We start from the raw sequence: 24,037 nt of genomic DNA, 5'->3' as shown, positions 1-24,037 counted from the left end.
ATCAGTAACAATGCAGTGCTGTAAAATAAGTATAACATGATGGAAAAAAGCATAGCAGTCCTTCGTACTTACCATCTCAGAGCTAAACTTTTAGTGTGAGCATGAAGTTTGGTACTTTTGGTCCATCAGTAACACTATTTTGTATTTAAGACTTTTAACATTACTATAAAATCACTGTGGCTTCTTTTTGTATCATTGGCATTGTAGAGATCTAATGTTAGTGTCTGACTGATGGATTAGACACTTTTAGATCATCATTACATATATACCATTGCTGATGCTGTCTCTATCTGTAAGAGTAATTCTGGCAATAAGCATTAAGTGATATGATCACTCTTCCAGATAGTCTCTGGAGAAGCCAAACAATGATGTCATGTCTAAGCAGTCCTTTAATCCCAGATGTATCTTTTAATGTCCTGATTTACATGTAATTCTGCAACAGTGTGAAAAATCACATTCTACACTGAAGCCTAATGTTTTTGGTTTTTTTATTCCTTGGACTGTCAATTTTTCAAATTCAACAGTGGAAGTACCTACTTTTCAAGAAAAACTACATATTTTTTAAAGTGATCCCTATGTATTTGCATACTCATATGGATCATACACATTTATGTTTGGATTAGATTTTATAATTTGGCTGGTTTTTTCATCCCCATGTCCCAGTCCTAGAAAAATCTTAGACAAGGTTATGTCAGAAAGGTTTCTGGGATTAGTTTTGTTGTGATTTGTTTGTTTTCTTGTTTATTAGAGCTTTTCCATGCTAATGGCTGCCTTAACTAATGCATTTCAATTGTGAGAAATGCTTTTGCTGAAATAATTGTTTGACTTTTTTTAATTCAACACACTGATATAAATCATACCAGCAAAAGACAATGTCATTGCTATAGGCTGTGGCTGTGATAGCATTAGCAGCTTCGGTTGTGCCAAGATGGGTTGTAATTGCATAATGATACCAGCAAACCATTTCTGAAGTAGACCTTGCCTGAGGCACATGCTTAACTTTACATACAGCAAATAATTTCACTGATTTCAGAAATTATTTATAAGATAAAATCGTGGCCCCTCATTTCACAGACTTCAGTGGAGCTAAAAGCCACCCACGGGGCATAAAACACTTTCAAACTCTGGACTAGAGCTGATAAAACCCCCAGGGCTGCAACAGAGGTAAAAATTGATCTTTTGATATTGAAGAAGAGGTGTGACTTTTGGGTAAACTGTGGAAACTTAGGAACTATACACAACTTATTACTGATGTGAAAGAGGGAAGGAAATGAGCAGAGGCTTGCATAAAAGTAATAACATTGCCAAAGGGATGGTCTAGGAAAATGGCCTTTAAAGCAGCACTTTGGATAAATAGCTGTGGAACAAGATTGAATCTGTCAAGGGAGTTTTATCTCTGCAGATGACAGGATGCTATGGATGGCCTATTAGCGACACTGTGTGGAAACCCTCTGCTGGGCTAAGGTGCAGCTTAGATACAAGATACAAGAGTCAAGAGCAAACTCCAAGATGAAGATGATAATAAAGTTATGGGCTGATGCAACAGGAAGATGGTTATTCTTCACAATTCATGAGGGAAGAAGATAATGGGCAGGAGAGTCTTGGGAAAAAAATTAAGTTACCTGCTTTAGCCATGGTGAGTTTGTGCTAATTGCTAAATATACACATAAAAATATAAGAAAAGAAGCTGAGATTCCCATTTGAACAGAAAGTGTGGCATTTTGTAAGTCATCAAGCAAGCTGAATTTGTGTTTGCCAATGAGAGGAAATGTGGAAGTGAAAAAGAAGGAACAAAAAGGATAGAGGCCAGTGGAACTACAGAAGGAAACAGAGGTGTGAAGCATGAGGAAGGTTCAGTAGGGGACACACTGAGGGAGCACTCAGGGAATCAGGAGGAGGATTCAGGGCATGCTATCTCTGACACTGTGGAAAGAAACAGCACAATAGCAGGAGCATGGCCAAAGCTACTGAAGATCTTAACTAAGAAGTTGTAAAGTTATTTTAGAAGTAATTCCCACGGACAGTAAGAGCATAAACCAGATGTTTGTAGACCGCATTTTCTTGAAAAGAATTCTAGATAATTACTGTAGTGATCTCAGACTGGCAAATGTGTTTTGGCATGGGTTTTTCAAGATGGGAGGGGCCAAAACAGATTTGAAGTTTATTTGTATTATGAAAAGAAGAGCTACAAGGAGAGAAGTTTGGTTGCAGGGGAGGTCCATGATCAGTGAGATCATCTCTATAAACAGAGTTAGTTATAGCAGGAGACGTTTGTCATTCATCAATCAATGATCCCTTGAACAAGAAAATTAATGACTTGAACTATAATTGAGACAGTCGCATCGGACTAATCATGTAACACTGTGGTCTACAATGTACATTTAATGAGAATTTGGCCCTTTAAGATTGATTATTTTTCGTGATCTGTTTAAGTCAATGTATGTCTAACTCTGGGGGCTATTTGAAAGATGTTTATTCTGGCATTTGGAAGGCATGATGGACATGTCCATGAAATCCTGAGGGCTTAAAGTAGGGTCAGAGCAGTTTCTTCCTGATGTCATGCATCAAATATTGCATGGGACAGACTGAGCTGCTGCAAATGCCCCATGAAGCTCTTAATCATCCAAGAATTATTCCATGCCTTTCTGATATCTTAGGCACACGTTTGTGCCTTAGCTGAGAATGCTTGTCCTGTGTCCCAGGAGACACAGACTCCTGCTTCTTCTCAGCCGGTTTTGCACTCTCTTGTGCAGTATCACTAGTACAAATTAGTTTACTTATTTTGCTGCTGTGGTCCTTTTTAAAGTGTGTTTTCCATAGATTTAGCCAAAATTTTCATCACCTCTTAATGCAGTCAGCTTGCTGTGTTCAGGTGAGACTACTGAGACATTGCATTAATACTGATACAGGTGGGGACTTGTTGAATGATGGTATAATGTAAATGGTTCCAGCTAATTAGCACCTGTGTTTCTGTTCCATTTTACTTTGTTCAAGTGAATGCTGCAGTGGACTGTCCCTGAAGACAAGCAGATAGCAAGTGTTTCCTGTCTGTAAACACCTCTGTGAAAATGCACTGACTCTGTTTGGCTCTTGCCAGGCTCAGCACCTGTTAGCAGGAGTGGGACTTACACTTGTGCTTCGAGTGCAGCGTACTCTGGGTAACAGAAACCCTTATCTTGCATTTCCATATTGCTGCATGGAACAAAAGCCATTGTAAAAACAAATCCACCCCATCCCTCCATGCGTATTTTGTCTTGCTTCTCTTCTCTAATTCGCAATGAGACAACCCAAGGCTGACAAGAAAGCTTTGTTACTTTCTGCTAGCTTAAAAGAGAGACAAGGGGAGACTTCTCAACACACTGCCATAACTGTCCAGACCTTTTCTAAGCTTTATTTTCTCAGGCTGCAGAGCTTGTGAGTTAAAAATCACCTCTCCTGAAAATGTCATATGGTTTCCATAGGATAAAATCACTGTCTGCAGGTTAGCCTGTGACTCCTGATTTACAAAAGTGTCACTGTATCCACGTGGCTTCAGACAACTCTGAATTCTAAAAGCTGTGACAAATAGCAGTATGGGCAAAGAGGCCAACCCGAGCACTTAACTGCCCTACAGTGTGTTTTGCTGCTTTACCATTTGCATGGTAAAATGATAAATAATTGGGGCTACACCATGAAACTTGAACATAAAAATGATGGAGAGGCAGAAATATGGCAGCAAGTGGAAGGGGTCTTTTGATCTTTAAGTGACCCAGTTTACCACATGGCCCACAAATATTTGTATATGCATAGTTAAGGTGCCAAGTTGCAGCAAATGGGAAGTTAATGAAGAATCAAGGACTTACTACAGCCTCGTGGTGCCTTTAGACACATAGCAGAACAACTGAGAGATTAATTTCCTATAGTGCTGTTTAATTCCTTTAGGGGGGTTTTGCCAACATCCGAAACCTTGTGAGCCATCTAATTCAGGAGTCAGTTTATTGCAAGTACTGAAACATGCATTTAAAACTCTAATCCCTGCACCTCTCTCATACTGTGGCTTGAAACCCAAACTATTTTTGTAACACTATCAGGTGTAAGTATCAGTAAATATCATCCTTAAAAAAACCCCAACCACCTCACAGAATCCTCTGTGACTAAAATTCTGTATTTTGTGGTTGAGACTGCAGAAGTTGACAATGTCTGTCTAAATTTATGGAAGGAACTGCTTTGGAGAAAATTTCTTTTCCTTTATGTCAGGTAAGCAATCTCCCAGTAACCACGCATTTGGTGTGGTTGTGACCCTTCTTTATTCTGAATGCTGACAATCTCTTGGGACTGAAAAGTATGACTTGTTCACCCTTTTAGTATTAAATGTGCATCACACTGCTGGTTTTTGGAATGAGAGAAGAGATAGGGGGGCAGAGCAAATGTTTTCCTTGTAGGTGTCCCTGTGAGAAAAACCCATTATGTCTTTGTTCTTCCCTGGTACATTCCACAGGCATTTTGTTTACACAGTGTTTCTGAAAACATTTCTAGGTCAAATCAATCTTTTTTGTACCAGCTTTGAGCTCACTCTTATTTATTTATATGACCAGCTGTTCTCGAGGTAACTGATACAAAAGATGTAAGGAAAGGAGAGAAAGCAAAGGGAGGGAGCAACTACTTTTCTGTCTCCTCTGCTATTGGGAAAGAAGGAGAGGAAAAAGGGAGAGGAGGAGGACATGCCTGTAGTTACATCCTCCTCCCATTACTCCATCCTACAGTAATAACCTGAAAAATTGATACAATCAGTCAGGTTGGAAGGGACCTCTGAGATCATCAAATTCAACCCTTGATCCACCACCGCCGTGGTTACTAGACCATGGCACTAAGTGCCACATCCAGTCTCATCTTAAAAACCTCCAGGGACGGAGAATCCACCACTTCCCTGGGCAGCCCATTCCAATGCCTGATTACCCTCTCTGTGAAGAATTTCTTCCTAATATCCAACCTAAACCTCCCCTGGCAGAGCTTAAGACCATGCCCTCTTTTCTTCTTACTGATAGTTGCCTGGGAGAAGAGACCAACCCCCAACTGGCTACAACCTCTTTCAGGGAGTTGTAGAGTGATGAGGTCTCCCCTGAGCCTCCTCTTCTTCAGGCTAAAAAACCCCAGCTCCTTAAGCCTCTCCTCATAGGAGATTGTTTTTACATCCTCCATTAACTAAGCTGGTACTGGAGGTGACATTAGCTGACATGAATAGTCACTTATCACTGCAACTAGTGGTGTGTCTCTCCTTTCCATTGCAGGGACTGGAATGGTCCATAGCTGTGCAGGGTCCTGAAGGTGCTCTCTGTGGGAGACAGGCAAGTGATAACTACCCTTGCCAGCCATTATGTTCTTGCAACTGTAAAGGCATGGGATTATCTTGGTGCTCTTCAAATGTTCCTCGTATCATTCTGTCATGAGACACATATGTCTTGCTTCCAATTAAAGAAATATGGTTGTAGTGCACAGTTTCTTATCCATATTGCAGAACCGTGTTCCTCCTCCCTCATGTATCCTTGGAGAATGTATCTTTCTTGAAAGAAAGGTTCACAGTTTCCTCCTACGGAAGTTTCATACAAGTTTGGTAGGGTTATGGATTTGCACACTGATAATTCTTAAGATTAGAACCATCCATTCATGGTGGTTATCTTAGCAGGTAAGGAGAATGAGCATCACTAGACATCCATAAAAGTGCAAGCCGCTTCATAAAGTGTCAGTTACTCTTTGTGGATGGTGAAATGACCCTCTGAGGAGCTGTGTGCTGCCCAAGATCATTATTGGTATCCGAGCTATCCTATCCTATTCACAAATTGTAAGAAAAAGAAATAGGATTATCCTGACTTTACAGATTATATTGGAAGCACAGTAAGTGTCAGTTAAATGATTTACCCAGAGTTAGAGAAGTGGCTTGTGTCAGAGCCAGGGTTTGAATCATAATCATCTGAATCTCAAACTAGCGCTTTTGCCTCCAAAGAGGACTGTTGTTCTGGAGAGGAAAAGCCTACAGCAGTCAAAGTTGTAGCTTTGGGGAAGTGACTGGCTGGAAAAATGAGTGTTAGCCAAATGTTTTTCATATTTGTGTTTGTGTGAGAGAAGCTGTGCATCTCTAATTTGGTAAAAATTAAACTTCATCACTTAATTAGAAGTTGTTGTTATCTAAAAACTTTGCAGCACTCCCACATTTCTCCTGACAGCTTGGGCTTTGTGGCACAGACAAGCTAGGATGGTTTAAATGTCAAAATATGCTTTTCATTCTTGTGTGTGTATATATATCAATGTATTATCGAGTAAAATAAAACCCTGCAATGTGACAGGTTACGTTTCTTCAATTGTCATCACTCTTTAAATGAATTTATGGCTGTCAAGAGAAATTTGCACTTCCAGAAACATGGGAAACCTTGAATCATCTGGGCTGAAAAGAAGGCCAGGCCTTGCTCTGTGTAGCTCTTGCTGGAGATGGCTGAGCTGATTTGAATTACATTTGGTTTTGAATGCTTTCTCTTGCATTGCTAATTACATACCAGGTTGTATTTCATACAGAACTCTGATCATCTTTCTCTGCTTTATCAGTGGTTTTTATTGTTTGTGGGAATAAAGAAATGGGAAGCTTATCTTCTGTGGAGCTGGTTCTTCACATGTTCCTATTAGACAGCCCCTGCTGCTGTGATGTTTGCAGAGCAAGAAGCCTGTGCACCTCCACAAGTTAGACAAGATTTGTGTTCCATGTTTGGAGGTGGATGTGAGCTGGCAGTAGGCTGGAATGGAAATCTGTTAGCTAAATTGTGCTTAACCTGGACCAGCTTAGCAGGAGTTGAAGGTGCACGGAGCATTATTGATGGTGGATGGACACGAGCTGGCAATGTGCACTTGCAGCCCAAAAAGCCAGTCATATCCTGGGCTGCATCCAAAGCAGCGTGGCCAGCAGATTGAGGGAGGTGATTCTGCCCCTCTACTCTGATCTGGTGAGACCCCACCTGGAATGGTGTGAGACACTGGATTATAACATTAATTATCGGGTCGAAACAACTCAAGTTGGAGTGGGGGGGTGGTGAGGAGGAGGGAAAAGGTTGAACTTCACAGAGGTGAGGTGATGCCCTAACCCATATCTCAGCCACTGTGAGCACTGCGGAAGCCCTGGAACAGCTGGGGGCCAAAGCAATAAAACCAGGAACATGTACTGTCCAGGCCATTCAAGACCTACCACATGGCCACGTGGAAGCTGTATTCTCACAGGTCTCTAGTGGTAGGTATGTAATTTTCTCTTTTTCTCTACTTCTCCTTCTTCTCGTAATCTCCTTTCTTAATATTTTCGGTAACTTGGGACTGAATGGGCTGGATTTTGCTAGGTTGTATGTGTTAGCATGTGCTGAGTTAGTGGTTTGTGGACTGCTTTGTTTTGGTTGTATGTTACCTTTTAACCTTTTGCAAAGATCACTTATTTCCTAACATTTACCAGTAAAAGTACCCTCTGACAAAACGCGTGTGGCTTTTCTCCTTTGGACTCTGTCTTAAGGTGTTAAAAGAACTGAGTGCTCTTTTAATAATTCAAAGGGTGAATTTTTGGAGCTCTGTATATTTATTAGAGTAAAACTCCCTTGGTGATATTGTAACTCAAGACTTGGGATCTTACAAGTACTGCATCCAGCTCTGGGGTCCTCAGCACAGGAAGGACATGGACCTGTTGGAGTGAGTCCAGAGGAGAGGTACCAAGATGATTAGAGGGATGGAGCAACTCTCCTACAATGAAAGGCTGAGAGAACTGGGTTTTTTCAGCCTGGAGAAGAGGCGGCTTCAGGGTGACTTAATTGTGGCCTTCCAGTGCTTGAAGGGAACCTACAAGAAAAATGGGAGAGGGGCTTTTTACAAGAGCATGTCGTGACAGGACAAGTGGGAATGGTTTCAAACTGAAACAGAGTAAGTTTAGATTAGACAGGAGGAAGTCTTTGCTGTGAGGGTGGTGAGGCACTGACACAGGTTGCCCAGAGAAGTTGTGGATGCCCCATCCCTGGAAGTGTCCAAGGCCAGGTGGGACAGGGCTTGGAACAACCTGGTCTAGTGGAAGGTGTCTCTGCGCATGGCAAGGGGATTGGAATTAGATGATCTTTAAGGTCCCTTCCAAACCATTCTATGATTCTATGATTATTGCATCATGTGTCTTAGGCTGGCTGAAGAGACGTATGCACATCAGCCATGGATATATTATTAGAAGGTTGCTTCTAGGAGCCACTGAAGAACATGAGAAGGGGAATGAGGTAATTAAGAGAGGCAGATTGAAACAAAGATGACTCATCTGATGCCTTAACCATGAATGTCATCAGTAATTTCTAGCTAGGCAGAGATCAACAACTGCTGTTCCAGCTGGCTTTCCTACTTCCTTTAAAAATATTTAATTCTGAGTTTTGTTGTATGCAGGAGCATCCTTTTGTGTACTGCACAGATCCAAAGGCATATGTTGTCACGGGTCCCCAGCAGGGATACTGGAGGTGCTGACCTTGACACTAAAGTTTTTACTGTGGTTGACAAGCTCAGATTCTGGAAATCTTAAAATTGTGTGTTCTGCCTGTCAGCTGGATTTTTGGGTTGAGAGACATGGTTCAAATGGCAGTTGCAGATAGGAAATTACAGAGAGCGACAGGGGCTCCAGCAGCACCTCGAATTCCACATAAACGCACCTCGTCTTTTTTTTGCAACAGCAGATGTATAACATTAGTCAGGGATTGCCGTATTTTCTGTCTTTTGGTTTCCCCAGATTCATTTACCTGGTTAGATACCCTGCTGCCTTGAAAGAAAATCTGGAATTAAATGCCACAGACAGAATGCCCTTTCTTTTTGCTGCTTTTCTGGATAGAGATGGATGCCCTTTGTACACTCACAGCAGCAGCAGCAGCCAGACAAACTGGTAGGTCACAACACTTTTCTTCTGCCTGAAATGAAGGAGAGAACAGTTCTGATTAAAATTCAGCCAGAGGCTGTAATACTGTAGTATTAATAGTGATCGTGGCCTTGACAAAAATAGCTGTTAAATGAGGAGTAAAAAGCTTTCCATGTTTGCCAAAGTTGTAATGAAAATGGTGGAGCTGTCATAAATACTATGTTCTTAGTTAAAATGATTATGGCTTAACAATTATCTGATGCATTGCAGTGGGTTATTCCCAGAACATTCAGATCTTAGAGTTGTAAAGATTTAATAAGAAATCTGAGTGCCAGAGGAAAAGGTAGGCAGTGTTTATGAAATCCACTCACGTTCTTTTCTCACTATCTTGACATTGCTTCTTGTGCTCATTTTTTGTCATCTTTACATGTGTCTTAACTCCTTGAAGAAACACTTGAACCAGTTTATGGCTGTGGGTTGCTAAATTTGGTTGCTGGTGTGTTGCACCCTACATGAACCTAATAGTCCTCATAGCCTGTAATACACAGGCTGACCCTTCAGCAGGGGTAAATCCATGGCATTCCACTGAAGTAGCTGGAGCTGGGCCAATCTACAGTGCTGGAAGACTGAGCACAATGATGCATCATTAATGCAAATTACTACTTTTAGGAAAACTAGTGTTTAGAAGGAATCAAACATACATGGGTTAATGCTGAATTGGGAAGCAGGGCCAGAAGTTACACTTGACAGATCTTTGTAGATGCCAGGGAACTCAGGGGAAATTTAAATACCAGCCTCTGTGATAATGATAGAACAATACTAGTTGAGAAAATGTACAAAAATATTTTATTCCAAATGGTAAAGTGACTAATGCTGTTAATTTATGATGAACACTAGGGAAGTGAATTTTCCTCTCTGTAGCTCCAATTTCAGTTTGTAGCAGAAACTTGGTTCGGTAGCAGGAACTTGAGCATTGCGTGGCTTCAGCTTTCATTAATTGTCAATTGTGTTTCTTATTTCTCCAGAATAGAGGCTGAACATTCCTCATCATGTTTTCACTGATCCCTAATGACGTTTTTAAATGGAGGGAGAAACATGCATGTTTGCAAGTTCTTCTACTGGCCTACAGAAATACTGCTTTCTTCTCATTTTTGTGTATTCTGAAGTAAAGGGAGAAGAACAAGTAATTTATCCTGAGGTCAAGAACTGCACAAAACCTAATGTGGCATTATGATCTTTGTAACTGTAGACAGTGCATTGCTGAGTATGGAGGACACCCCAGAAATTCTGGACTGCTAATACTTGATTGGGGTTTCTTGTTTGTTTCATACTAAAGCAACCGGTTAGGTCTAGAGGAACATTTCCCATTTGCAGTTAGTCAGTGTACCAGGAAATATCCTGCTGTTTATCTTTGGATATCATAGTGGACAAAAAAATGCAATGCAGCCTTATCAGATAGCAGTAGAGAGCCCCTGATTCTCACCTCTTGTTTTGCACGGTTTTGTATGAGATGGGACTATTTGATTCCTTAGTTAAGTGTATCCTGAAGTGCCTTTCTGAATCCATAGCCTTCTGTGTATATTACTTATGAAGAAATTATAACAGTAATTGTCATAATAAAGTATTCTCTGCACTACTGTAAAAGTTGCGTATTTTTTGCAGAGAAGGTGTACGACTGCACAAGTTAAAGGATTTGGATGTGTATTTTATTGCCTTTTAATCAGTGGCTTTTCCAAAGCTTGTAAGTAAGCTAGGTACAATAATGCCTTTGGGATCCCTATGTTGGTAATAGTGTATACTACTAACACCTTAGTCATTGTATCTTGGTAGCATCGGTGGTCTTAAGATTTACAGGGAGGGGTGTTATGTTTTGGTAAATCAGCTGATACACCTACAGAGAACCTCTTCAGAATAAGCTTCAGGGAAAAAAACCACGCGGTGCAGAGTAATTATGATATGAGCACTTTCAGAAATTGTCTCCTAAGAACACTTTGATGTAAGTGGTGAGCACTTGGGAGACAAGAACATGTACTTACATTCATGTCAGAATAAATAGCATTTAAGCTGCTGTTTTGCTGGTAGCTGCAGTGCATGCCTGGGTGAGGCCTTCATGCCCTGTAACCGTGTGGTGTGTAGGCACTGACATTAACCTTTAGGTGTTCCTTTCAATATCTGCCTCTCCCACTATCTGCCCTTTTTCAGGGACCAGGTAGCAGCTGCCTGTCTGATCACCTAAACTGGGTGCTATTGGATCTGTCTGGAATCCCACCTCCAGGTGGTCAGACGTTTGCGGAGTCTGTGGGATGTTGGATATGTCTCTCAGATTTCTTTCTTGGGTAGTAAGGTTACATTGTGTGCTACTGAGAAACTGGTGGGATCCAACCTATCCTTTTGGAGAGACACCCTTTCCAGACTTGATCCATCCGACAAAAGACATCCTGCTGTGATTAGTCAAGGCTCAGCTGTCTCCTTTGATCACAGCTTCAGTTTTTGATCCCTGTGTCTACGTTGTACATAAATCATTTCACTTTCACAAATAAGAACACCTTGCACTGTTCTGGTGCCCTTTGGTCAGAACAGAGGGCATTAGCTGTTCTGTTTCAGGAGCATAGCTGAGAACCCACAAAAAAGTGGCAGCTGTGAACTAACACAGTAGCAGCTGTCCTCAGTCTTCGAGCCTGCTCTGAAAAATACTGGACTATATTGAAAAATACTGCTGTCCTTACTGTGCATGCTGGATATGGTTAGGACTCCCAGATGTGTGGCAGCCTTGGGTAAATATGAACTATTCTACTGGATTTACCTGGGGAACGGTTGAAGTATGGAATTGCTACGTTGAATCAATGGCTGATTGTCGCAAGTTCGGAAAATGTATTGCTTTTTTAGTCTTCCTCTCTGGAAAGCCTGGAAGTGCTGAAAAGTATTTTAGCATAGCCACTGCTACTTATAAAAGAAGACTTTATTGTAGGAAAAGCACCTGCTACAAGTCATACAAGCTAAATAACAGTTTTAAATGCGCTGTTCAAAATGAAATTACCTGAAGAAGAAGAGTAATTTTTAATTCATTTTCTGTTGAATGCTGTATGTGTGATTCCCTTTAGAAAAGTTTAAAAACTGAACATTTACCTTACTGTCTTGTTATGATTATATTTGGTCCTCCGTTTCCTCCTAATTTGTTTTCTAAGGAACTGGACTATTAGCAGTTACATGAATATAGTAATACAGGAGATTATTATATTGTTCAGTAAGTGCTATGACATTCCTTATTTTTTTATATATATATCTATATTTATAGAGGTTGCTGACATTATAGCTCTTGATGTAGGAAAGTGAAATAAAAAGAGGGGATAGGCAAAGAATTGAAAAGGTAGAAAAAAACCTCAAGCTGTGACCGAAGAAAGAATTTAATTTACAAGAATTTAATTTATTTACAAGAATTTCTGAAAGAAAACCTTGATTTGATGCATTTTGCATTATCTGCCAAGAATCATATAAAAATAAAAGAAGCCCAAATTAGAGGTAAATACATGGGAGGTGGGCTTCAGTACTGAATTTAAAACATTGGCAGTTCCTGTTGTTGATTTGACGTTTGATCGTTGCAGAGAATTTGGCGTTTCTGTTGTGAGTAGAATTAAGCTTTCCTGTGAACATATACAACACTGCCACATACCCTCAGACTTCACTGATGGACAATGTTTTGTACCCTTTAATATTACAGGCACATTCAATTTCAATAGTTGTACCTCTTTTTGGCAGTACATTCCTATATATATACATATTAAATAGCTCTTTTGTAAGGTCCTGAGTTCATGAAGGAAGGCAGTTGTGAGTCAGAGCAACAATAGCACAGCATCCTTTTTCAGCAGTAGCTCAGAGCAAATGGTTAGGAAGTGGTAAAACAAATAAGACATATAGTGACAATTCTTGAGTGTACTTAGAAGCTACCAAGCCAAATGACTACATCAGTGCAAGCCCTAAGCAGAGGCTCAGAGACACTACTTTTGGTTTTCCTCTTTGAAACAGGATTAAGTGCAAATATCACACTTGGGGCTTTTCCACATGAACAATCTGGATTTGCATCAGTGCAGGTGGATCAGTTCTAGACCTCTGACTCCCAAGTGGGGCTGGTTCTGTAAACATCTCACTCTGTGAAGTGGGCAAGACTTCTCATATGCTGGGCATAAAGTTGCAATGACGTGAACACAAATTAAGTCCGAAGTTCGCAGCTGTCCTGCACTGTGATTGCAAACTTGGATCATGGTAGCTGTACAGGTGTTTGTCTCTCTCATGCCATGTGCATTTTGGATGGATAGTGATGATAACTATTTATGATTACTAGTTCTTGAGGCTACTGAAGAACAGGAAAGAAATGCATGTTGTGTGGGTGTCTTTTCGTGTTTGGTTTCTGTCTGCATGCAAGTGCAAAAGGTTTATCAGGCAGTTAGTTTGGGATCTAAGCTAGAAATACATCTCCTCTTTAGGAACCTCTTCCTTTCCCCTCCTTCTCATGCAGTCTCACCAGAGCGGTGCTAGAAAGTGGAAGCAGTTTTATCAGCTGTCAGGTCATTCCCTTTCTTTTTAACCAGGATCCACAGCCTGGATGTACTTCTTGAAGAGTAGCAGAAATACTTGGAGATGCCTCTCAGTTTCTGCATTATAACTGCTATTTATAGTAATTTGATATTCTCCCTGAAAATTGAAACTATAAAGTTGATGAATTGTTTCAGATTCTTTTTTCTGTTGGTCTTCAGTTGCATGGACTGTTTAACATCAGTGATGGATAGCTTCATTATAGCTCTTCTCCTATAAGTATATAGGATCTTTATGAAAAAGTGATTTAGGATTTCTTCATTATGCCTGAAAATGTCTTAGAAGATGCCTCGCATGGTGCTAATCCTGAAAAGTGAGTTGAGTAGTGTGGTTTTTCCAGAAGAACAAAAACTTGTTGGAATTTGACACCCTAAATTTACTTTTTAAATGCATTTCTTCTCCATCCTTCTTTCTCATGTATCAAAGCCTCTCTGGTAATTGTCATGGGGACTGCTACATTACATTTTGTGATTTCTTTTTTTGGATACTTAAGAACTGTTTGTGTGCTTTGTGTAGGGTTTTTTCCTTTTTCTTTTTGACCATTGATACCAAGTCAGGTATAAAATTGAAGACAGGGAAAAAGATTGGCTTTTAAAGCGGTGAATGTTTAAATAACTGTTTTAAAACCTTCATTTTGAAACAAATCAGCAAATGTTGAGGCCCCCACAGGTGGCCTCATATTACTATTCCCTGTTTTAGACACTCCTCTGACCGTTCCTCAGCATCACTATATGAATCAGTGAGTTCAGCTGGGAAAATAGTGAATAATTTACTATCTGGTGTTGGCAGTCTCCAAAGGAGCCTGGTTAAAAGTTCATGGAGGTTATCTCGGCTCTTCACTCTCAGGTTTTCAAAAAGCTTGAAGTTTGCTGAATAAGGTATTAAAAGCAGAAGGTATTATCAGACAGCCTCAGTTTTGTACTAGTGTACCTTTTTTCTCCCCTTTGAATTCTATATGGTGGTATGAAGGGAGAACTAAATATTCTGCTGGAGCGAAATGGGTTTTATACCAGTCTTTTTCACTTCCTCTTATTTGTGAGAGCAAATAATTTGAGGCACTGTCCTTGAACTGGTAATAATTTAGCAGGTGGGAAAAATGTACTTCCTAATTCTTAGGTGAAAAGTAATAAAAACTGTGAAGCTACTTGCATAGGGGTTTTTTTTAGCTAGACATACTCTCTCCTGGCTTTTTGTAGCTGATGGAGTTTCTGGTGTCTCACTGCAAATGAAAGGGACTTCTGGAGAGTCAGCTCATTGCAGAAATAGCAGAAGGCTGTTCACTGAGAATAATCTCTCACAGAGACATGAATTCACAGCAACAGCATTTCTTCTGCTTTATTTCCCCCAGCACTGAGCTAAAGTGGCTCAACCTTCTGGACATTACAAGCTTGTATTGCTCCTTTAACCTTCTCTGAGCTTTAGGTCATTGATGTCAGATCTGGCCCACTTTAAAGTGTGTTTCATGTTCTTTTACACACTCTAACTGTAGCTTTCTTGTTCCCCAAGTGGTCTCCTTCCTTGCTGTTTTTCTCGCACTCTCCACCTACACTTTCTTCGGAGTCTCTCTGTGAGTATGAAACAACAAAAGGATACATTCCCAGTACGAGGTCTTACTGAAAAGGGACAGATCCTTCAGAGATGCAGAATCAGTGTGCATGATGCTAGAGGTACTTAATTACGAGTGATCTGAAATAATCCTGTAATTATTCCATTATGTTTTCATAAATGGAGTATCATCCCAAACACCACGTGCCCCAGCTTGTATCTGGTCAAGTATTTGTCTTTAAGTTACACCTGGCGTGAAGGTCACTCCAGATCTATGTGTGTGCTATAACTTCCATTGCAGCTGCCTTTCAGAGGGACCTTACAGGGGTTTCTGCCCCAAAACTCAGTAGGAAGCTTGGCTGATTATGGCATTTGCTGCTTAATGGTGGCTCTAACTGTCTTCCTATGAACTTGGCAGTCTCACCTTTTGCATGCCTATTTTTTTCATCATCCTTAAAACTCCAAATGGCAGGGACCGTTTTTGAATATAAGATGTGATACTGTTGATTTTTATCTAAACCTCCACATCATTCCACAGGTTAAGAACTAATAATTGACTGTTGTCAGTTTTGCATTTTCCCTCTTGTGTTTTAACCACATATTTCTGAGAAATGCCTACAGTTATTTTCAATGGTCTAAAGCAATATTTGAGCAAGTTAAGTGAATGAGTCTGCTGGTTCTCAGGTATTTGGACCCCTCATGTATGCCCAGCTATGCACTTGTGGACTGTTCTCTGCCAAAATGATTATAGTTGGTAATAGTTGATTATGTTAAAATACAATTAGTTGGTTTTTATTGTTTATTTATACCTCCAGTATTTTTTATTTCTGAAGTACACTTGAGGAATCCTGTAGGTTCAAGACAGCACAGTTGTAAAGTTTCAAGTGGTCAGTACTCTCTGTATAATCTTGAAAAGTTAATACAGGTGTCTACCTCTGGTTTATAGCTAATTATTTATTTAAGACAGTTCCGTATTTCTGAATGTTCTATACAAAGTGGCATTTTTGTCTGTTTCTTGAATTCTTTGGGATTGCCTGACCTTGTGGTTTTCTTTAAAACATGTAATGATTTTGTTCAGTGTGTACTGATTTTTATATGTGTCTGTAGCCTGTCAGCTGAAGATGTTATCACATATTTGTTAAATGCAGGCTGGGGGTGATGGTGTACGGGACAGATCATATAGTCAGTCATTGCTCTGAGCTAATCTTATCTCCTGGAGCAAAGCATTTCTGAGGAATTTCTAATTTTGACAACTGGGATCAAATGTCTGACTTCTGAGGGCTGACAATAATGCCAGGGGCTGAGCTGCTTTGTCCTGTTGATAGCAACTGCACAGTTTAAAAACCACACTAAAATGCATCTTAGCTGGTGAGAGTCAGGGGGGATGTGTGTTCAGGGTAAGGCATTAGCTTTAGCAGTCTTCATGGGGCAGAAATGCTGTGGCTGCTGAGGGGTAAAAATAGTTCTGGGTTTTCAATGGCTACATTCCATGGCTGGAGCCTGAAATCATGAATCAGGGCTCAGCTCTCGGTCTGTGCGAGACCAACTGCGAGAGCTCTGCAGACACACGGGAGGGGAGCAGCTGGCTGAGATGAGTCCGAGCCCAGCACCGCTGATACTCTGGGAGGGACCTGTGTTGCTTGTACACTCTCAGCAAGGTATTGTACATTAATATTTTGATTTCCAGTAGGAGTCTAGTTACTTGAGTGTGAATAATTAAAAATCTACTGAACCATGCAAAATTTCCTGCTCAGCCAAAGGTGACTTTTAAGAACTGATTTGTTCTGTGTGAATTCAGCTTCACAGAGACTTGTAGCTTCACACCTTACAAGCTTCCAGAGACCTGGGATGATATATTGTGATTGGAAGGGCATGCTTTTCATCCCCACTTGAACACTGTTTTCTGTGAGTGTTTGTCCTTGCTTTTGCGTGTTTTTCTGGCCTGGAAATTCCTGGGAATTTAGATACATAGATAGTAGTCCTTTGAAACCCTCCTGCAAGAGTGCTTTTTAAAACTATACCTAAAACATGGCTGCTTAACTTAGAGATCTCTAAAGCTTCAAGAGTTGTGGCATGAGATATATGCAGGTTTAAATCCCACTTTGACAGAGTTCAGATGATTATTCTCAGTGGTTGAAAATATAACACTATTTAATGAAAGAATGAATTTTGTACTTACAGTCAGGGTTCGTGTTGAAAGTGTTACTAGGATGCTACCAAAGTTTTTGTGACCAACATTACCTTTGAAAGTGGTAAACAAAACCTCCCCCTTTTCTTTTTTTTTTTTTTGTACCTGAGACATTTCAAAAATCTATTCTCCGGGCTATTGCTAGTAGGACCTTGAGAAATCGATGTTCATGCAGTTTTTGGCATGCCCTGTGAGTTGAGTAGCTGTGTGATCCTCCTTCCAGAGCGAGTTGCTAGATTTCATGCTGCTAGAAGTACCCATGCCAGCCGTGTGTGCAGATTGTCTGTTCCATTAGTGCCCAGGGCAAAGCTATGCAAATCCACACATGGTAACCTTGCAGTTGGGCACAGTGTTCAAGTGCATTCATCTGTTTTCTTCCTAGGCTCTGGGATGCATCCACACACGCTTGTCTGACACTCTCAGTGTATCTCCTCGTGCTGATCTGCTCTGTGCTACCCCTGTGGGCCTGGCACAGCTGCACGTACCTGCCTTTTGCTGTGCTGGCACTTTACATGTCACATGGGCTCCTGCAGCTGTGCTCTGCCCAGGTACTGCTGGATGGGCTTCTGCTGGAAGAGCTTGGTAGCTTAGCACAGCACTGAATACAGGTGATCCTGCTTTAGCAAATCAACTGCCAAAGCTATTTGCGACTCATTTTTTTCCCTTCTAGTGTGCTGGCACAGCTTTACTTCCCTGAACATTGCTGATACTCAGAGTAGAGGATACTGTTTTCTTATGGACTCCCACATTGTGAGGCTGATCTGTAACATAACCGAAGTGAATTTGGAAATCTCACTTGGAATAACAACTCTGTAAAGTGAGAAGCATATTGCTCTAAGATGAGGAATAAAACTGTAGAAGTCAAAGTAGTTCCATGCTGTAAGCTGAGTTAATGAGGTGTTAGGTACAGCTATGGGATGATTAGTGAACACAAGGAATTTTTAGATCTATATTGTTTTATTTTACTTGAGATGTCTTAGTGTGGAAAGCACTGAGCTTGGGTGCAGGACCTAGATTCTATTTCAGTCTTGCTGACAGAATTGAGTCACCTAATTTTCTTGCTTTTCTGTTCCCAGTCTGTATAATGAGAATGATTTTACAACAGAGGTATTATGCAAATAAAATCTTATTTATTACAAAAGTAAGCGCTAAGGCCATCTTTGCCTTTTCAGAGCTGCCAGATTAACTGCCAGTACACCACTCTTGGGAGGCCCATCCCATTTCTTAAACAGGAGTTTAGTGTTCTTCTCACTAAAACCATTTTGGAAAGGGTGAATATGGACTGTGGATAGTGAAAAGTGCATTCCAAGAGTTGTGTAATGTCTGGGGACAAGAACAAGTGCTTTAATGCTACCTACCCGTGTTCTGCGTGCTCGCCTCGCTGTATGTTCCCCTTTCGTGAGGTTCAGTAAGAGTTAGAAATATGTTGCAAGACCTGGGTTAGCCATCAGCTCTGCATGAAAATAGTTGAATGGGTATTTTAAAGAAGTGACATGGCAAAACTGTTGGTGTAATTGTAGCAATAGCAGAGCTGCCTAAAATAACAAGAACGTGAGAAAGTATTTTTTAACTACAGCACTTTATTTAGGGCTATTTTTGCCTACTGCGGATCAAGCAATGAGAGGTATCTCAAATATTCAGTCAGTAGTCCCAGATATTATGCGCCCGTTGCGTTAGGAATTACAACACTTCAAACTATTTGCTAGAGTTGTCAGATAAGGTGAATAACTGAAGATTTGGATGTTAGCCCAAGCTGTCTGGGTTTAATTATCCTGTGAAACCTCATTAGAGATGATGTGCACCTGTGATACTAAGAAGGAACTATTTTGAAGGTAGTTCAGACCCTGATTCATGGCTCAATATAAAAAATACCCTTTTAGAATCTGAAAGTTTTTGCATCCCCATATATTTTTTTACAATTGTATTCAGTCCTGATCTGATTTTTTGAGAGGGCAGGAAATAGAGAAGATGCATTTGGTAGCCAAAATTATGCTGACAAATTGGAGATACAACCTGAAATAAATGGATAAATGCAATATATTTCACTTCAGAAATAATCAACTGCATAATCAAAATAGGCCTATAAGAGAGGATCTGGGGTTCACAAAGTGAATTTAAGTCAGGAATACTGTGTTGCTTCAAAAGGCAAAGCCATCTTGCAATACAAAAGTAGAACATATCACCTGTGAGACCTGTGAAATGATCCATCTCTTTGGCATTTAGTATAGTTTCAGCTGGGATATAATTCAGATTTTGGGAGCTACAGCTGGAAGATGTGGATCAACCGGACAATTTGATCTGAGTGCAGGGGAAATGATCGAGGTAAAAATAAAATCTAGGGGGAAGATTGCATGAATTGGAGTTCTTTGGTAAAAAAAGAGATGCCTAAGGATATTTAACAGCCTTTTGCAAATGTGTAAATGGCTACTGGAAGGAGGAAGGGAAGAACTCTTCTTTGTAGGCCTAGGGTAAAATGTAATAGGCTTCAGTCACAGAACAGAAGATTCAGGTTTGTTAATAGATGAAGTAATTGTCTCTCTGGAGTGACATAGATATGGCCTGTTCTGCTGTCATTTGTGTGATCTTTTCAAGTCTCTCCCAACTTTTTGATTCTATAATCCTGCATGATTATATGCTTTGAGTTGGAAACTGATGTCCTTAATCCTCTGCAGCAGACACTGTGCTCAGTGTCTCCCAGAGAAACCTGCTCCTGCAACTGTGGCTGATGCTATTATAGATAATAGTAGCTGGGCAGAGGGAATGGGTTGAGTGGACACATAACCTTTTGGCAGTCATAAACAACACGGAGACATGAGTCAGGAATGATTGGCTGTTCTCAGTTTCTCATAGTACAAAAGCTGTACGACAGCCACTCGGACTGTCAGGTGGTAAATGCACAAAAGGTAAGGATTTTTCCCCAGTGTGTTTGGTTAACCTGAGGAACTTACTGCTGTTAGATGTGTTGGGTGCTAAAAGCAATTAGGCAATATTATACCAGCAGATCTGTCAAAAGCATTTAAACGAGTTCTAGCTTGAGAATTTCCCGAGACACATGTTGCTGGAGGCTGAGCTTGGATACTATGGAGGCTATTGCTATATTTGTGTCCTGTTCTTATACTCTTGGCACTTGCAAGTGGTGTCTGTCAGAGTTTGAAGAGAGAACTGGGTCCAAAATATATTGAAGAAGGGTTTTCTCTTTCTCCAGTCTGCAGTACACAGCCTGTGGTGGTATCTGCATGCCTGATAATCAGCACATTTAAAATAGCCTTTTGCCTGTCAGGATCTGAGAAGAGCCCTGACCGGGACAGCTTCTGTTCCCATCTGAGAAGTATTCTGTCAAGCACTCCCACTTCAGTCCAAGAAGTGCAGTGAAACAGCTGAGATGGAATGGGAAGAGGCAGCAAAAATTCATTCCTACTCACTGGGCATTCTCATGTCTTCTCTGGGAATTTCAGGGCATTTGCTTCCTAAATTATTTCCAGCCAGAACTGTACTGAGAAGTGTCAAGTCTTTGCTTTTAAGAATAGCTTAGGAAGCCCCATCATGAGAGACATTTCTGAGTACAAAGCTTGTCATGGCTTACAGAAGGAACTGCAAATAGCCAAGAAGTATATGAACAAGGTCAGATAAAAACTACATAAATGCTATGTGTCAATTCTTTTCTCACACAAAATTGCCCTGTCTTTAGCAGGGTGATATTATGAATTATCCTAAAATAATTTAACAGAATCGTTAGGGTTGGTAAGGATCTTGGGAGATCATCCAGCCCAACCCCTCTGCCAAGGCAGGGTCACCTGCAGCAGGTTACACAGGAACTCGTCCAGGTGGGTTTTGAATGTCTCCAGAGAGGGAGACTCCATGACCTCGCTGGGCAGCCTGTTCCAGTGCTCTGCCACTCTCAATGTAAAGAAGTTCTTCCTCATATTGAAGTGAAACTTCTGTGTTTTAGTTTATGGCCATTGCTCCTCGTGCTGTTGCTGGGCACCACCATAAAGGGTCTGGCACCATCCTCTTGGCACCCAACTTTGAGATATTTATATGCATTGTTGAGATCCTCTCTCTGTCTTCCCTTCTCTAGACTAAGCAGGCCCAGCTCCCTCAGTCTCTCCTCATAAGAGAGATGCTCCAGATCCCTAATTTTTGTAGCTAGTGTGCTGCCATTCTATTAGGATTATGTGTTATGAGGACACACCTCTATGGGATTGATATGCCAGGAGGTGGCATGCAAGTGGCAGGCTCTTGGTGCTTCTCTGCCTATAAGCTGTCCTCTCATCATGGCTGGGCTTCGCGAACGAAGATTTGGGAAGGGCTCTACCCACGTTTGTTGCAAGCGCGTTGGTGGCTAAAAAGGCCAATACGAGATAGACATGTCCGGTTGCAAAAGGCACAGCAGAAAGACTCCTTAGGTGGTATATTCTGTAAGGCACGATTCTTTCTGCATTGTCTTTTCTCCTCAAGGGGGATCCTGCGTGCTTTCTCAAAAGCATCAGCAGCGTTATAGATGGTGTGTCTCCAGGTCTCCCGATTGGAGGCCAGAGTAGACCAGTTATGTTGATCAATACGGCGAAGGCTGAGATGTTGTATGTTGACAGGAGTAAGCTATGAATTTTACCCATGGGGCAAACAGTCCAAAGTGTTGACTGAAGAGGATTGAGTACTATGGCAGAGACTGTCTGATAAAAGAGCACAAGGCCAGGAAAGGCCATAACAAGTGCTAAGCACCTCTGGTCATGTTCAGCTTGTTACAGAATAGGGTCTGATGGGTCAACCTGCTGGAGCATGTTGCTAGAGGGAGTATTGCTGGCAGACGGTGTGCAGATTGATAACAAAATGAAAATCAGGCAGAATAATGTCCTCATGAGAAGTGCTTAGACCAACAAAATCCAAGCAATTTTGTACACAATGAGGCATACACTAATATGGAAGAGTGTCTTCTAGTTTTAGAGCACAATGCCTTGATCAATGTGCAAAAGACTGGTGCTGAGATTTGAAAAGGTGGTGTGGTACCTAACGCTTTTATTAGGAGGCTAAAATACCTTTACAAATCTGGAACAAAGCTATAGGAGGCAAAAGTCCTTTGAGGGTTGGCTCCATTTTGGGCAGTTGTACTTGGCCTAGAGTACTCATTAGAAATCATTATTTCAAGTCGAAAAATGGTATACTTACCAAATCCTCAAAACATTGTTAATGCCTAGGTATTGTCATAATCCTCTGTTCTGTTTTTCTAATGTCACAGACAAAGCAAAAGCATCCCAAGCATTTCATGTAGATACCCGTAACCTAGAGACCCTGAAAAAAGATTCCTCAAATTAAAGTTGAAAAAAGAAAGGATCACTTGAATATTTCTTAAGCAAATTTCACTGCAGTTGCATCCCAAACAATTTTCTAAGTCTTCTGAATTAAAATGTGTGTTATTTTCAAAAGGACTGTACTTTGTAGGCATGACAAAAAAATTACCAAAGCATTGACCCAACAAATCTGGACATTGGCTAATAGAATAGAAGCCCCTCGTTTAGTGATTGGTTTCTTTCATATTTTAGGAATAAATTTTAAATCTCAATTAACATAATCACATATGATTTTATGAGCCATATAGAAGTCCAGTCCTAGTGTACATCCTGCAAAGGTCTTGGAAAGGAAGGCCCTAGTTGGTGTAACTATAGCCAGAAATGATGTTGCACAGAGAAACTTTTATCCTTTGCAGAACTTAGAGCAGACTGCAAGCTAATTTAAATTAATGCCTTTGGACTTAGTAACTGTAATGGGATCTCATCATAGACTAATTGACTGAACACACCTGAACAGCACACCCTCCTGTACCTGACCTAGTTTCCTTGCCTTATCCCTGCCCTCAGCAACCCCTATATCCATTTTGAACCATCTATGCCAGAATGGTGCTGTCTGCGACAGAGAATGCCAGATGCTGAAAAATTACTGATTTGTTTTGATAGCAGCTTTGCAGTTGTTTTGTGTTTTATGAACAACCAAAGAAGTCAGCTGAGGAACTGAATAACTAACCTTTTATGTTGTTCTCATGTGTCCATCATAAAAAGAAAAAAATCACCCTGACAGTTAATAACAACAATCCCTTGATAGTCCTTGTGCAAGTGACAAATATGCTCTCAGGGTTTGCATTATATATTGAATATACCTTATAATAAATATTCTAATGGCTATTCTACTGTAGTTATTTTAAAGTCCTAAATAGAATGGGAGATTTTTCTGCAGGATATCGTACTTGGTGCACACTAATTCATTCCATCTGACCTTTTGATCTGCTTTGCTGAAGTGAAATTTCCCTGCAGAAGAACTTACCTTCCTGATAATGAACTGATAATATGAATGTGTATGTGTTTCCATTAGAAAATGTTGGTAGCCACAGAGCAGAATGCAGTTGTAATGATACTCAAGTTGTTATTATGAATTACATGTCAGGTTGTTTGTTTTCCTTATTCCCGGAGCTGTATTTAATGATGTTTTAAATACGGCGAATTTCCACTCAAAATGAAGAACAGCTTCTCTCAGTGAAACATAAGGAAATTCTTCCTTATGTACTCTGTTTTACTACTAGGATTTCTGCAAAGTTTATTTGAAGTTGTTTGTTCTTCAAAGCTATTTTATTGATGCCTTTGCCAAAGCTAAAATCATTGGTCAAATGAGAGGAAAAATACATATTTGTACAGTGACATATCTGCAGCAATATCATCTGGTTCATGGAGAAATGCCTTTTAGTTCATCCTGTACATCTGTATCCTTAGCAGCAGGTGCCACTGCCAGACAATTCATCAAAGTTAATGTGATTGCTGAGAAATGCTAAAGCCTTTCTTTTTTATTGC

General features: G+C 40.5%; 1 protein-coding gene across 4 annotated transcripts in view; it reads left to right on the top strand.

The window, feature by feature from the left end:
• Positions 1-24,037, top strand: part of TSPAN4 (tetraspanin 4) — a 359,373-nt gene that overhangs the window by 103,280 nt on the left and 232,056 nt on the right. The window contains exon 1 of one of the 4 annotated variants that reach the window (XM_064657619.1): positions 8,756-8,905. The exons of the other annotated variants lie outside the window; for them this stretch is intronic. Coding sequence (XP_064513689.1) covers positions 8,809-8,905 — 97 coding nt within the window. The 5' untranslated portion in view covers positions 8,756-8,808. Of the gene's footprint in view, positions 1-8,755; positions 8,906-24,037 lie in introns of those variants that run through there. 4 annotated transcript variants of the gene reach the window in all.

This window comes from Pseudopipra pipra, chromosome 6, assembly GCF_036250125.1.
Source record: "Pseudopipra pipra isolate bDixPip1 chromosome 6, bDixPip1.hap1, whole genome shotgun sequence".
Lineage (NCBI taxonomy): Eukaryota > Metazoa > Chordata > Aves > Passeriformes > Pipridae > Pseudopipra > Pseudopipra pipra.
The sequence above is the reverse complement of the archived record's forward strand: the minus strand, read 5'-3'. Positions and strand labels throughout refer to the sequence as shown.